Source organism: Chelonoidis abingdonii, chromosome 3 (genome assembly GCF_003597395.2).
Source record: "Chelonoidis abingdonii isolate Lonesome George chromosome 3, CheloAbing_2.0, whole genome shotgun sequence".
Classification (NCBI taxonomy): Eukaryota; Metazoa; Chordata; order Testudines; family Testudinidae; genus Chelonoidis; species Chelonoidis abingdonii.
Window position 1 is genome coordinate 145,882,740 of NC_133771.1, and position 13,967 is coordinate 145,896,706.

The following is a 13,967-nucleotide window of genomic DNA, read 5'->3' on the forward strand; positions in this document are numbered from 1 at the left end:
ATAGTCAGGCAGAACATAAGCGTGGCAGGGGAAAGCCCGCATCCCCGCGCTATGATAGACCAGGCAGTACAGAATCTGTCTTGACAGGAGAGGGAACTGATTGACCCGCCCATGCCCTAAAAGACGTACCACGGTTCGGTACACTACGGAGACCGAGTCATCCTATTTTTGACCCAGCGCCCCGCGCAGCCTACCTAGGCCAGCCAGGCACCACAAGGGCGGATGTGATATGTATAGCCAGATGGCCAAGCCACCAGCGAGGGGAGAGAGCGGATACGGCTTCCTGCCAGCACGCATCTACCACCAGCAATCATGGACCACAGGTGACATGAAAAAAACAAGAAACTATGCTTTAACCTTTCTCACGGGGGGGGGAGAAACTTGACAACATAGCCCTACCACGCTGACAGGTGAACCACACGCACTGGACTCAGCCAGATCAAAAGTCCGGAGACGCGGTGGACGTGGGAGAAGCGGAGTCCAGTCCCTCCCTCCGTCCATAGCGCCCATTGATGCTTGGTCATTACCGTCACAGCAGCACGGAGCCTGAGAGTTTTCAATCGCGTGTCATTTCGCTTCGTAACGAGCTGAAAACAGATGCGCCCATACAGTGATCAATCCAGCTATTTCCGTATCCAGCGGAGCCTTTGTATTGGACTGCACGCCACCCGCTGACAGACTACAACGCGGGCAAACAGGAATGAATAAAATGCGGGGCTTCCTGGTACCGCCACTGCATCTGAGCAGATTGCGTCAGATGAGCAGTCACGGTGGGCACGTGATAGACCGCCCGGAGGCCAATACCATCGATTTGCGGCCACACTAACCCTAATCCGATATGGTAATACTGATTTTAGCGCTACGCCTCTGTCGGGGAGGAGTACAGAAACCAATTTAAAGAGCCCTTTATATCGAAGTAAAGGGCCTCGTAGTGTGGATGGGTACAGCGTTAAATCGGTTTAAATACGTAGTGTAGACCAAGCCTTAGATGATTTTGCTTAAAATTGTCCAATAAAGATAGAATGTGCTCACCACAAATTAATGTGATGGGTCTTTTTTCCAAGCTGCAGGAAAAAGAGGACGGGGCTCCTTTAAGGACTCCAACTGCATTTGGGTTATGAAGGAGGGGAAATGGGGCGGGTTTACCTGAATGCAGCCAAGAGGGGAACAGGCCATAGGCTCTGACCTACTATGCTGAGGTAGGAAGGTTCTGTGCTAGGCCAATTCTTTACTCCTCTGTCACAAATTGACTTTTGGCTTATTTGGTGTAATGGATTGGCTTTATTATCTGTAGATAGTGCAACCCTCTACCACCATCTACCTGGCCAGATGCATTCCATCTTCATGGGCCTGCACAACTGTAATATGCTAGCACAATTTAGCCTGCTGTTGCTGGGTCCTGTGAGAGCCACGCTACACCTTACAGCTCTCTGGATCGTCTACTATGTTGTCGAGTTGGATCCTGCTTTGAAGCATGTAACTAACTGACCTGGTAAGGTTTGCTCCTGATATGATGATTCTTTCAAAACTGGTGGGGAAAATATCACTTCCAGGCTGGGACCCTGCAATTAAATATGAACATAACCTTTAATCATAGTGTTGTTGTCACTTTTACGCTCTTAGAATATCACATGTGGAAAATTAATTAGAGTTCATGAGCATTAGAAACGTTACGGAATGGCTTTTGCTATGAAAGAGGCCCGTAGTTTGTGTGTTTTACTTTTACCTGATAGCATTATGGAGTGAAATAAAAATGGTTAAACAGACCAGAAAAAATGATGGTTGCATCAGTCTTCCCATTAATATTGTGGGATCAGCTCTGCGCTGCTTTGTCTGTCATAGCCGCCCTCGCCGCTTGCCTGTAACTATCTGCTGCTGCTGCTGTGTGGGAGGGAGGACAGACTTCCATTTCCATCCAGCTCTATACTGGTGCAGACTGTGGAGAGAGGTAATCCCACTTCTCTTATCCCCAAGAAGAAGCAGTTGAGAGGAGTGAAGTACTGCTTAGTCTCCTCTCTCATTTCTTGATAATGAGATGAGAGTAACCCTCCTCCTCTTTCCCTCCTCCTTCAAAACAAAAAAAACAAACAAAAAATGCAACCATAACCCCCACACCCTTAAAATATCTTGCTCTAGGGTGAGTTTTATTAAACCCATTTTTTGCTTATCTTTACTGGTGGTTGCTTAGCTAGTTTCTGGTACCCCAGTGCGTGCTATTAAAAATGTCTCCATAGGAATTTACCTACATACTGGCGCTGAAAGTGCTGCTTCAAAAGAAGCTGTTGCAGTTCAGACAGGTTGGCAAACCAAATAACAGTATTTTCAGAAAAGTAATATAGTCAAAATCCCAACAATTTTACACGTTCTGGCCGTTCCCCCTTGTTCAACTATCTAGGTATTCATCCTATGGTCATCTCCGTAGTATCAGAATATCAGATCGGTCTTGGGACTGCCCAAGGAAAGGCCACAAGGGCCCTTGCTAGTTGTCCGTTGACCAGTATTATCAACTCCAACAGTTTGAAAATCATGAATCAAAAACACGTACGGAAACACTTCATGTGCTCACACTAAAATCTTGTCAAAAGTCTGTCTTTTGGTTTTTTGAACTCCCACTACCCACCCCCTGTGTGTGTGTATGACAGTTACAAATTGAAAATTCTACCTTAACTGCATAGGAAATGTGCCCCAAAGCAGCAGGACCCTGCTCCCTGACACCCCCCATTCCTCACTCTTCATTGAAAGGTTTCTCTTCTCTCTCCCTACTCCAGGTAGGTCCCCTACAGCACCAGCATTCTCTCCAGCAGGCTCTTGTGATGCCCCACTGCACTTCCCTCCGCAGCAGCCTGCAGGCAAAAGAGCATCACCTGAGCTCCTATCTCCATTCAAGCTCTGTCACTGAGCTGTGGTAGTGGAAGAGGGGATGGTGAGGTCACAGCTGCAGATTTTAGAAAGGGGGCATCTCTGCTGTGCTGCACCTGTTTCAATGCTTTGCCCTTGTAAGCACACAGGAAGCCATTGCTAAGATTGCCTGCAGCACAAATAGCTCAGTGGCCTCTGAGCTGCATGTGTTTTGTCAGACAATTGAAAGAGCCTCCAAAACAGCAATAGTCACAATGATATGAGCGTTGACAACACAAGACTACAGCCTGCACTGTTTCAGTCGGTTGCATCATTTGTCCCTTGGGATCTTCAGATGGCCTATCGATTTTGTGTGCTTGTCAGAAGACTTAAATCCTTAAATGGGGCTGAATACAAAGCAGGGGCCTATTTTGCTACTATGCTTCCCTTTCCTTAATTGCCTTTTCCATCCACTCCTGAACTGGCGTCAGGGCCGGCGCTTCCATTTTGGCGGCCTAGGCAATCTCCAGGATTATTGGTGGGCGGCATTTTGCCAGAGGGGGCGGCAGGCGGCTCCGGTGGAACTGCCACAGTTGTGGCTGCGGATGGTCGGCTGCTCCCGCGGCTCTGGTGGACCTCCTGCAGGCATCATTGCGGCAGCTCCACCAGAGGTGCGGACCAGCAGACCCTCCACAGGCACGACTGCGGCAGCTCCACCGGAGTCGCAGGACCAGGGCGCGGGGTGGCGAAGGGCCCCTAGCGCCGGTCCTGACTGGCGTTGACTTCCACCCCAAAGTTTGGTTTTGTGTTTTGGTTTAGCAACATTGTGTACCTATCTGCTCTTGTTTTAATTACCTAGTCACATGAAACCTTTTTCCTTTTTGTAAAACGTACATTTTAGTGGATCTTATGAGATATATACATTTTTAACCAAGTTTTTACTACTTGTTTGTACATCCTCACATTTTATCACATTTTCATAGCATTTAAAGAAGGTTTACATTTTGAAGCCAAATGTAGGCTTTGGATGATCTTGATTCCCATCCTGTTTTGAATAGGAGGCAGGGTAAATTTACTCAGCAAAAACAAACAAACCACGTGCACTGTTGGGGACTGTTCAGGATTACCCTGGTGATGACTCTAACTCTCTTCACAAAGGTGGATGGTTCTTCTGATGCAATCTGCTGTGTCAGATGGTTCTGCCTGGGAGGTCGGAGGTTTAGAGACTGCTCAGAACATAGGGCTGCCTGATGGATATTAGAATTAATATACGGAGTTGGAAGAAATGGATACAGTTGATTCTTACTGCAGTGATGGATTTTTTTTGTCATGTCCAGAGTAAAATATTTTCAATTTTTACTACATATGTGCAAAAATATCTTTTCATTAGTTTGAATATATAGCACAGTATGAATGATTTATTATCTGACAGACTGTAATATAAGACCGCAATAAAAATTACATCTGCACCCCAATATAACACAGTAGTGGGGAGCCAAAAATCCCTACCGTGTTATAGGTGAAATGCCGTTATATCGAGGTAGCGGTGGCTGGGCTGCAGCGATGATTGAAAGAGCCCAGGGCTCTGGCCGCGGGGAGCCCTGGGCCCTCCACTGGTGATTTAAAGGGCCCGAGGCTCCCCGCAGCAGCCGGAGCCCTGGGCCCTTTAAATTGCCAGCTCGCCCCACTGCCGCAGTCCCAGGGTAGCAGTGACAGGGCTCCGGCGGTCATTTAAAGAGGTTCGAGCTCTGGTCAATGCGGAGAGCCCAGGCCCTTTAAATCGCCGGCGGAGCCCTGCTGCCGCAGCCCCGGGGTAGAAGTGGCAAGGCTGCAGCAGTGACTTAAAGGGCTCAAGGCTCCCCACAGCAGCTGCAGCCCCATATCCTTTAAAGCGCTGCCGGAGCCCCGCTGCTACCGTGCTATATGCGAACCCCTGTTCTATCGGGTAGCATTATGGCAAGGTAGTGGTGTACTCTGTCTGGGATCAAAATTATGTTAAAAAGGTCACATAAAATTGCTTTTAAATAGTGTATCCAAGTATGCTTGAATGTTCACACTAGTAGTACCTCATACTGAAGGGAACTGCAAGTGATGAAGTATAGCCACAGTCCAGCAAAGATTTACACATACACTTAACTTTATGCACGAGTGTTTCTGTTAATGTAAATGTGGCTACCTGCATAAAGTATCATGTTGGGCAGTGGCAGATTTAGAGTTAGTTGGACCCTGTGCGCACCTTCATTTTTGGGGGTCCTTGTAAGTAATATTTTGTAAAGAGGCACTTTGAATTGCCAATATTGCTTAACTTGTCAAATGATCCTGACTCATCATATTTTGCAAATAATTTTAACTTGTTTCAGTACAGAAAAATGTTCACCAGAAGCATTTGTGACAGGTATTAAAAATATTTTCAGAGTGGTTTCTCCATTTGGAAAGGTTGCCTGCAAACAGTCACGTACAAGTCTGTACAAATAAACTGGTGATCTTGAAGCACAGACCTCATCATTTTCCATTTAAAATGAATGAAATGTTTCACTTCATCTTGAAAAAGATTTGTCTATGTCCTCCCGGTAGAATTCACTTAATTTTTTACTGTAGTGGCTTTTAGCATTTTTATCCATTCTTCTGTCAAAAAACACGCAAAATAAATCCACAGTTTTCTTTAGAGATTCACCTCTTCTCTGCAATTTCACTGTTGTGTCACAAATAACATTGACTGTCTCAACGATAATCTTCTCTTTCCCTTTTAAATTGATTTCATTGTCTGTAGTTTAATTGAAAAATAACTTCCTACTTTTTTTATGCTTCTCATCAGATATATCAAAGGAACCTATATTTTCTATTCATATTAGTGCCTCTGCTTCCACCGAGCTATAGTCTTTTTGAGCTTCCATGACACAACTTTTAACTGAGGCTAACAATTGTGCAGCATTCAGTAAATTTGTATCAGACTTTTTCAGCGACGGTGCAATCTTTAATGCTGACGGCATTAATTCTTTGAAGTAAAGAGTTCCACAAAAGAGTAAAAACAGCAATATCGTACTTTTCAAACTTCTGCTAAGGATTTTGCTTCAGTTTTTGTGCACATTTTTTCAGAAATTGATATGGATATGTCTCTTAAGGTTTTTTTATATCTTCATAGCTCATTTTCAAAGCCAAAACAGCATCCGCACGAGCAGAGCACCCGATGTTACAGATTCTTTAACTATCAAATGCTTGGCGCAGGCAAATGAAAAACATGATTGTAGCATACTCCACCAATGCATGGAAACCGTAAAAAAGCATACACGTTTTGAAAGAAGTCAAAAAAATGTATAGCTCCCTCACAAGATTCGGCTGCAGTGTTGGAAATTAAATTTAAGGAATAGCTGGAACGTGGTATAAATAAAGCAGAGGGGCTTGTATTGTTCAGTCTTGTCTGTAGACCCGAATATTTTCTGTCATGGGCAGAGCTTTAGATAATTTTTGATGTCCAAACCTGAATTTGCAATGAATTCCAAAACAGTTGTCTCTAGACATTCAGAAGTGTGGGATTTTAGTGGGACAAAACAAATGGCTCTACAACTTCACCATTGCCGGTCACATATATCTTAAAATTTAATGTTAATTGGTCTACATGACGCACATCTGGTGTTGAATCGACTATTATGGAATAGTACTTGGCATCCTTTACTTCATCAGTGAATTGGTTTCTAAGCCACTCTGCCATTATAGTGATGAATTCATCGTAGGTTTGGTGTGTTAAAAAGTTGGTCTTCCCTGAGCCACAATACTGATGATTTTTCAAATGTTTTTTGAGGAGAGTTGTCAAATTCACTAAGCTATTCAAGGCTGGTTAAAAAAAATTACCTTTTTGATTTGACAGGGATGACCCATCATGTCCTCTTAGAGGTAGTCCCAAAAAAGACAGTAGTTTGACCATGGCAACATCATGTCTCAGCACTTTCCTCCAATAAGAATACTCCTTTTCAAACTGAGCTGATAACACAGAATCAGTTCTTTACGCCTTTGAACAAACTTACACATTGCATGAATCTGAGCTTTGGAAGTCTCATGATCAGCAATATGACTTGCAATGTTTCTCCAGTTAGAGTGCCCATCAACAAATGTTTGCTTTTCCTTTACTATGGTCAGGGAATAATTTGAATAGTAGACTGCCTTAGTGGTTTCTGAAAAAATCAACCAAATTCTCATTTTGGTTGTCCCATTTTTCTTCATCCTCAGAAAATGGGACTCATGAAGACGTCTAAATTGCTTTTATCCTGCAACTTCATACTCTTTTTCTCAATTTTTCCATATTACCTACTTTTTTGGTTTATTTACTAAGAATTATTCTATCAGATCTAATTAAACTGATTTTGGCCATAATGCAATGACTTCAGGGTAGGTTTCTTCCCTTAATTCGACAAAATTACCAATATTTTGTAGTTCCATTGTCAATTCAGAGTCCTTATTCAACTTTTGCAGTCATTGTGGTATCCCCACAACTCAGCAAGTGATCAGATAATTCAGATGTTTCCTTGTCCATACTTTTTGATGAATGTCGATTATTCAATACTTCAAGCTTTTAAAAATAAGATGACAAACTGTCTTTTTGCTTAGCTTTGTCTTCTTGCCTTGCCTTCATTTTTTTGCATTTTTGACTGCCAGACTCAGTGTTGCTTCATTGCTAAAACCTGACCTTGATTTTAGGCAGATTAAAAATGTCTGAAAGAGCAGGGGTGTAGCCATAGTTGGGCCAGGGTAGGCCATGGACCACCCATTTAGGTTTATCACAGTTAATGCCATGTTTTTATCAGGCACTGTAAAAATGGGATTTTTAACCATTACATACTAGTGACAAATCACAGGCATTGTTACAGAGTGCAGGGGAAGGTGCTTTTGTTCAATTGGCTTATTGGTCAAGCAGACAGACTTTGATTGGCAAACAACGATTTCCCTTAGTTGCTGTTATGCTATTGCCAAGACAGCGAAAAACTGGCAAAGCAAAATTCTTTGCTAGACTACTTTAAAAAAAAAAAAAAAATGTTTAGAGCGAAGTTCACAGAATGCAGAAAGCCTGGACTGCTTTGTGACTCTTATTAAATTCAGTCATTTGTCAGATTTGTCCTGCATTTTTGGGTCCCCTATTGTTCAGGTCCCCATGTCACTGCATGGTTTGTTTCGTGGTAAATCCGCCACTGATGTTGAGGTGGTCCTGATTTTTAAGTAGTGTACTGCCTCCAATAATCACACATTCTCTGCAGAAAGGCAGTCACCACTAAGATATATTTTTTTTAAAAAGGATCTTCACTTCTTCTTTTATGTTCCTCTATTTTCATAATTATTAAAGAGACCACAAGACTGAAATATCAAATGAAAAAATACAGTAGATTCATGATGATACCTATATATATACATGCGCACACACACTTAATCTTTTTTCTTAACATGTAGCAGTATTTTGTATGTACAGAACTCTCTTTCGGTTAATTTTGTTCATCATTGCACCTCAGATCAAAGGAGGTTGGTTTAAGAATTAATGTTATTGGCTTTTTAAAATACATTTGGCTTCTAGCCTATTCTTGATCTGTTATAAGGCTTCCAAAGTATTTTTCTGTATTTAGTTCAATGTAGGATTTTATCTTTTATCAGTGGTTAATCATTTTCATTTGTGAAAGATTTCTTTGCCTTTTCTGTCAGCTCTGCAGTTATTCTGAGTTCTGTGAAAAACATCTGCTAGCTTAGAAATTTAAAGTTGCAGTTTTCTGCATACAATAAAGTCTGCATTAATATGGACAAGAATTAAAGAATTATTTTAATTTTGTAATTTGACCTGTTTTGAACAAAATTATCAAAATTTTTAGAGATAAAGAGATTTCTAATTAGTTAAATTGAGAATTTTCACAAAACCCTTTGGCCTGGTTAAATGAAGATGGTTGGATTTAATTTGAGAAGAAGCTGTTTAAAAAAAAAAAAAAAATTGAGAAATCATTCTTTACATTTTTGTATGAAGTTGCATTTAGTTTACTTCGAGCCCATCCACAGTATGTTAATGTGAAAATGCCTGTAAGATTGTATAAGAGTTCTTCCCCTATAATCTAATGAATTAGAAGTAAAATGCTTTTTAGTATTAGAAGAAAAAGACTGCAAAAGGTACTTGTTTCCTACAAAAAGGGAGGTAGTAATTTAGAGACAAACAATGTATTGTAGTTTTATATTTTTCCTAAAAAGTTTTTTTTTTTCTAGTAAAACTCGATCCTTCTGTTTTTGAATACTATATTATTTTTTGGTTTCATTTATTTGTGGTGTACTGAAATGGCAGTTCTTTTATTGGTTTTTATTTTGTAGTCTTTATACAGACAAAGTTTCTGCTTATGTCAAAGGGAGTTTTAACAATTGAGATGGAAGACAAGATTACATAATGTGTATATATTTTTAAGTTACATACAAAAATACTTAAAGAATGCTAAAGTTACAAAGTCAAACACTCAGAAGTTGCCTGTGCAATGTTAACGAGGTGAATGTGCATAGGAAATCTGTGACAGAGCCACAAAACATGAGGACGTCCTTTTATGTTGTTGCAACTCACTGCCTTTTTCTCTGTCTGTCCTTTGGACTGAAAGAAGCAGATATCCTGCAGAAATAATACATGATCATGTAATTAAAAATGGTACCATGATATAAATATACAATCAGATCAAATTAAGGTTTCATAGACATGATATCATCAAAAAATTCGAGATGCGAAAGATTAACGTCCTGCTTTTGATTCTGCACTACGATGTGAGAGAGCTCAAATAGCAACCACTGCTTGCAGCTCCATGGATTGGAGGGGGCAAAACTTTCTCCCCCTTAAGTTACTTATAAAATGCTTGGGAACCAGGATTTAACACTAAAAGAATAAACACTCTCTCTCTCTCTTTACAACCACATTTGTGATTATAACTGCACTTCCTGATGATCAAATATAAGCTTTAATTTTGTAAAGGAATGTATTGGTTTTTGTACTACCCTAATACACTTTGACCTCTTCTAATAAAATGCTATCATCATCACTACCCCATGCTCTGACCACATTACTTCACACCTTACCTCCTTTAGGTTAATGTCCCTTTTAAGCACATCAGATTCAAGTTCTTTGACTTTCAAAGTTTTTTACAAGATGTTGTCACCACCTACACCTGCCTTCAGTTCTCCCTTACTCTCTTCCCATACCTTTCTCCTCATGTTTTCCTTATCCCAGAGCTTGACTGTATGACAAGCCAGGGTCTGACTCAACGGTGCAGTAGTTTGCCACATATTAACTCACCATATGGACCATGCTGCCGTGCACTACAAGTTCCATAATGTGCTTTGACATACTGCTGTTTGAAACCAGACTACAACATTGCGCTAGGAATGTGCATCAGCAGGGTCTATATAGACACTTGGTGCACAACACACTGGCATGCACTAGAATTTATGCTCCAGCTTGTGTGCACAAACACAACATGTGGACTGGGTTTGTAACTTGGAGGGAGGAGGGGAGACCATTGCCCAGGATGCAAACACATCACAACCGTAGGTAAAGGTACCTTTCAGATCACCATTGTATACTGGACCAAGTGTCCTCAGAATTGATTGGACTGATGCACAGCCGATTTATAAGGCTGTCTGAAACAATCATATCTTTCACTATTGTGTAAAGTGGCCTCAAGATATGTAACATGCTATATTTCAGAAATAGTACCAGAAACTACAGGCTGAATTATCAGGCCAAACTACTTAATGGTATTTGTGGTTTGGATGGTACTCCTTTTAAAGTGTTGATGCTACACAGCAATAAATGAGGGTTTGTTTTTTTTGTTAATCAAGCCTTCATTGTGCTTGGATGAGAACAAGCTCATTGAGACTTAATCCAAATAAGTTTGGGGATACTTTAGGATCTCTAATTGCACGGGTGCTTTTGGTGTTCGAGGTGCCTTTTTATTGTTTCTTTTTGCTGTGATGATTGATTGTAACTGTTTCTGATGTGAACTTTTCCAGCCTTATCCAGTCCTTTGTGGGTTACTACAATGCTGTTTACATGGGCCCTTGGAAACCCACTTGGAAACTACAGGTGGCACAGAATGCTGTAGTATGCCTGCTTACTGCCGAATATTTTGGGGAGAATATTATGCCAGTACTTCAGACTGTGCTGGCTCCCTGACTGCTTCTGGTTGGAAGTCATGGGCATATATTGATCTTTAAGGCACCACCAGAGGTACATTGACAACCTGCTTTTCTTGTGCTGCATCCTCATGACAATTGAGATCAGCTGATGCGTTTTTACCTTTAATTCCTTGATTTCAATATCTGGCAGATGGTGGCAGGGCATTTTCAACAGAGGTCCCTTTACTTTGGAATTTATTTCCCACTTTGGTCCGACAGAACCTGAGCCTATTTACCTTCAGGAGACAGTTTAAAGCCCATCTGTTCACTTAGGCTTTTCCCTGAGAGGGTGATGATAGGGTGTGTTTATGTTTATAGCTGGAAATAGAGGTTTTAAAATATTTAGCTGACATTTTGTCAACTAATTTTTGTTATTTTTTCTTCATGGCTGTTCATGAATAAATTTTTTTAAATAAAAGGTATGTTGCAGAAGTATTGCTTACCTCCTGAAGATGGGGAAGAACTCAGGCAAAAAAATAAATAGGATTAGGGAAAACAAACATTAATGAACTGCTGCTGCTAGCAAGACTAGAACATAGTGAATCTGTTCAGACTTTCATTCTATCGTACTTAAATGTGATACCCTTTGGAAATTTTAAGATTTTTTTAAAATGCATACTTACCATCTAAAAAATGTTACTGGTACAATACATTACTTACACTGAATACCTATAATACACTGAATTAATTTATTATGATTTCCCAGTTTCTACATCTTTGTGTTAAACAGTAAAACTTGCCTCTAGTTTGTTTATTTTGTATACTTTCAGGAAATGAAAATTATTGCATGGAAACATTTAGACAGATTTTAATCTGATTTTCCTTCATAAAACATCACTGGAACACTTAAAAAAAAATGTAATTTCAACAAACTAGAATATAACTCCTAACAAGAAAGTAATGTTTTATTAGAAGTGCAAAAGGACTGTGTTAGGGGAAAAAATGCTTTACACACTGATACCTTTTGTTGGATGTGGATAATGAATTGTTTGAGGCATCATGACTTAATATAAATGCTTTGGGCTAATATTTTCATGAAGAAACAGAGACAACATAACTATGAAGGTGTTTCAGGAGTTCATATTGATACTGGAATACGTTCCTTTTTATTTAAGGTATTTGAATATTTAAGTAAACTGGAGAAAAATGTTAGTGGAAAGTGCGATAGTGTGGCATAAAGGTACCTATATAAGTGTTTAAATATTGAACAAAGTTTTGCTACGAAAGGTATTTTCTGTTTTGGAAGAAGAGATAGTTAATGTAGGACGTTTATTCCTCTTTGAAAATTTTGTGTGTCTAGAGACATGCAAAAGGCTATACACTAGAAACAAAGACTCCAATCCTGCAAGACATGCACATGCTTAAATTTAGCACATCAGTAGTCTAGCTATCTTTAAGTGGACTGTTTAAGTACTTAACATTAAGTCGGTGTGTGACCTAGATATGTGAAGAAGGCAACAAGATTTGATAGTGGTCAGCATCTTACATGATCAGGCCCAACAAATAAGAGCTCTTTTAAATGAATACAAATGGTAAGAAACACCTTAATGCCTTTTTAAGTGCAATATGAAGTGAATACAAATCAAATGTAGAGTTTTTTTTAATAAGCTGATTGAGCAGACAGAACACATTGGAACTAAAATTTTATGGGGGCCATTCTTGTACAAGAATATTCATGGGAAACATTTTTGTACCAGAATATTATCAATGTTCATGTTAACATCTGTTTGCATAGGCTTAATATTTTTAATAAAAAATTGGTGAAATAAGATATTAATAAAAGAAATGAGCTTTGATACTTCAAATTACTTCCTTACATTTCCTTGTTTCTTTATTAAACTTTATTTTTACACACCAAAGAACTCCATTCCTTTTTTCATTAAATGAAATCATGCTTTATTTTGCTAATAACTTTTGATCACATAAGGTAGAGTGTCTTAAAATTATCTACATATATTTTTAAAATGTATTTTCTTACATATTTTTAAAGGAAATAGAGAAATTGGGATTAGAGCTGAATGAAAACAAACTGCGTTTGGAACAAGCACAGCAGGATGCAGCAACAGCCAAAGACGAGTGCCTAAAACTAACAGAACTGCTGGGTAAATCTGAGCACCAACTGCACCTCACCAGGTACTCCTTATCTTATTACATGCCACAGCACCAATTTCATTCTGCTAATTTTTGCCACAGGCTTCCCCACAGTTGTTGCAGATATTCATAATCATTCACTGCATGCATTGCTTTCAGACATTTTAGGAGAAGTGAAGATGTGGTAAATAAAGCATCCATTTACCTAAATGATGATCTTTCAAAAAGCCAAAATACATTTATTAAGTAAAACGTCTGTAAGCACCAAACTGTATAGCATCTATCGGTTTAGAAACTGTACTGCTTCAAATTTATAAATTTAGGGTATTGTGACATAACAGTGTAAATACTCACTGATGTCAGTTATGAAGCTATACTTCATCTGAGATTAAAGAGTCTAGTAATTTAACACACTAGGAAGATAGGGAGAGATTCAGGACAGAACCATGAGAATAGCATTTCTATCATTTGCCTTAATGCAAATAATAAGATTGTGTGACACAAACATATTTCTGTCAATCTGGGCTCTTTATAGGCTTATTCCATTGAACATAAACTACCAACCTACACTTAATTTTTACTATTAGATCTGTAGAGAAAATTCCAGAGTGGCAATATGCTGATCATTAATTCTACCTTGAGTTTCAATAACTGTTAAAATGTATCTTTTTGCTAAATACACAGCTGCTTTTTTTAATCTTTTGTATCACTGTTATCTGTTGGTAAACATGCAGGGTCAGATTTGAGGCCCTTACTCACTCCTAAGTTAGACAAAAAACTCTCCCTAGAGTCAATATAAACTTACCTGAATAACAGCCTCAGATTTTGGCTATTTGACAGTGGACTATTCACACTCCTAGTCTAAT

At 39.5% G+C, this 13,967-nt stretch overlaps 1 protein-coding gene across 9 annotated transcripts in view; it reads left to right on the top strand.

The window, feature by feature from the left end:
* Positions 1-13,967, top strand: part of SDCCAG8 (SHH signaling and ciliogenesis regulator SDCCAG8) — a 160,173-nt gene that overhangs the window by 58,759 nt on the left and 87,447 nt on the right. For all 9 annotated transcript variants that reach the window (XM_032801090.2, XM_032801098.2, XM_032801095.2 and 6 more), the window contains exon 13: positions 13,001-13,143. In XM_032801090.2, coding sequence (XP_032656981.1) covers positions 13,001-13,143 — 143 coding nt within the window. The remainder of the gene's footprint in view (positions 1-13,000; positions 13,144-13,967) is intronic.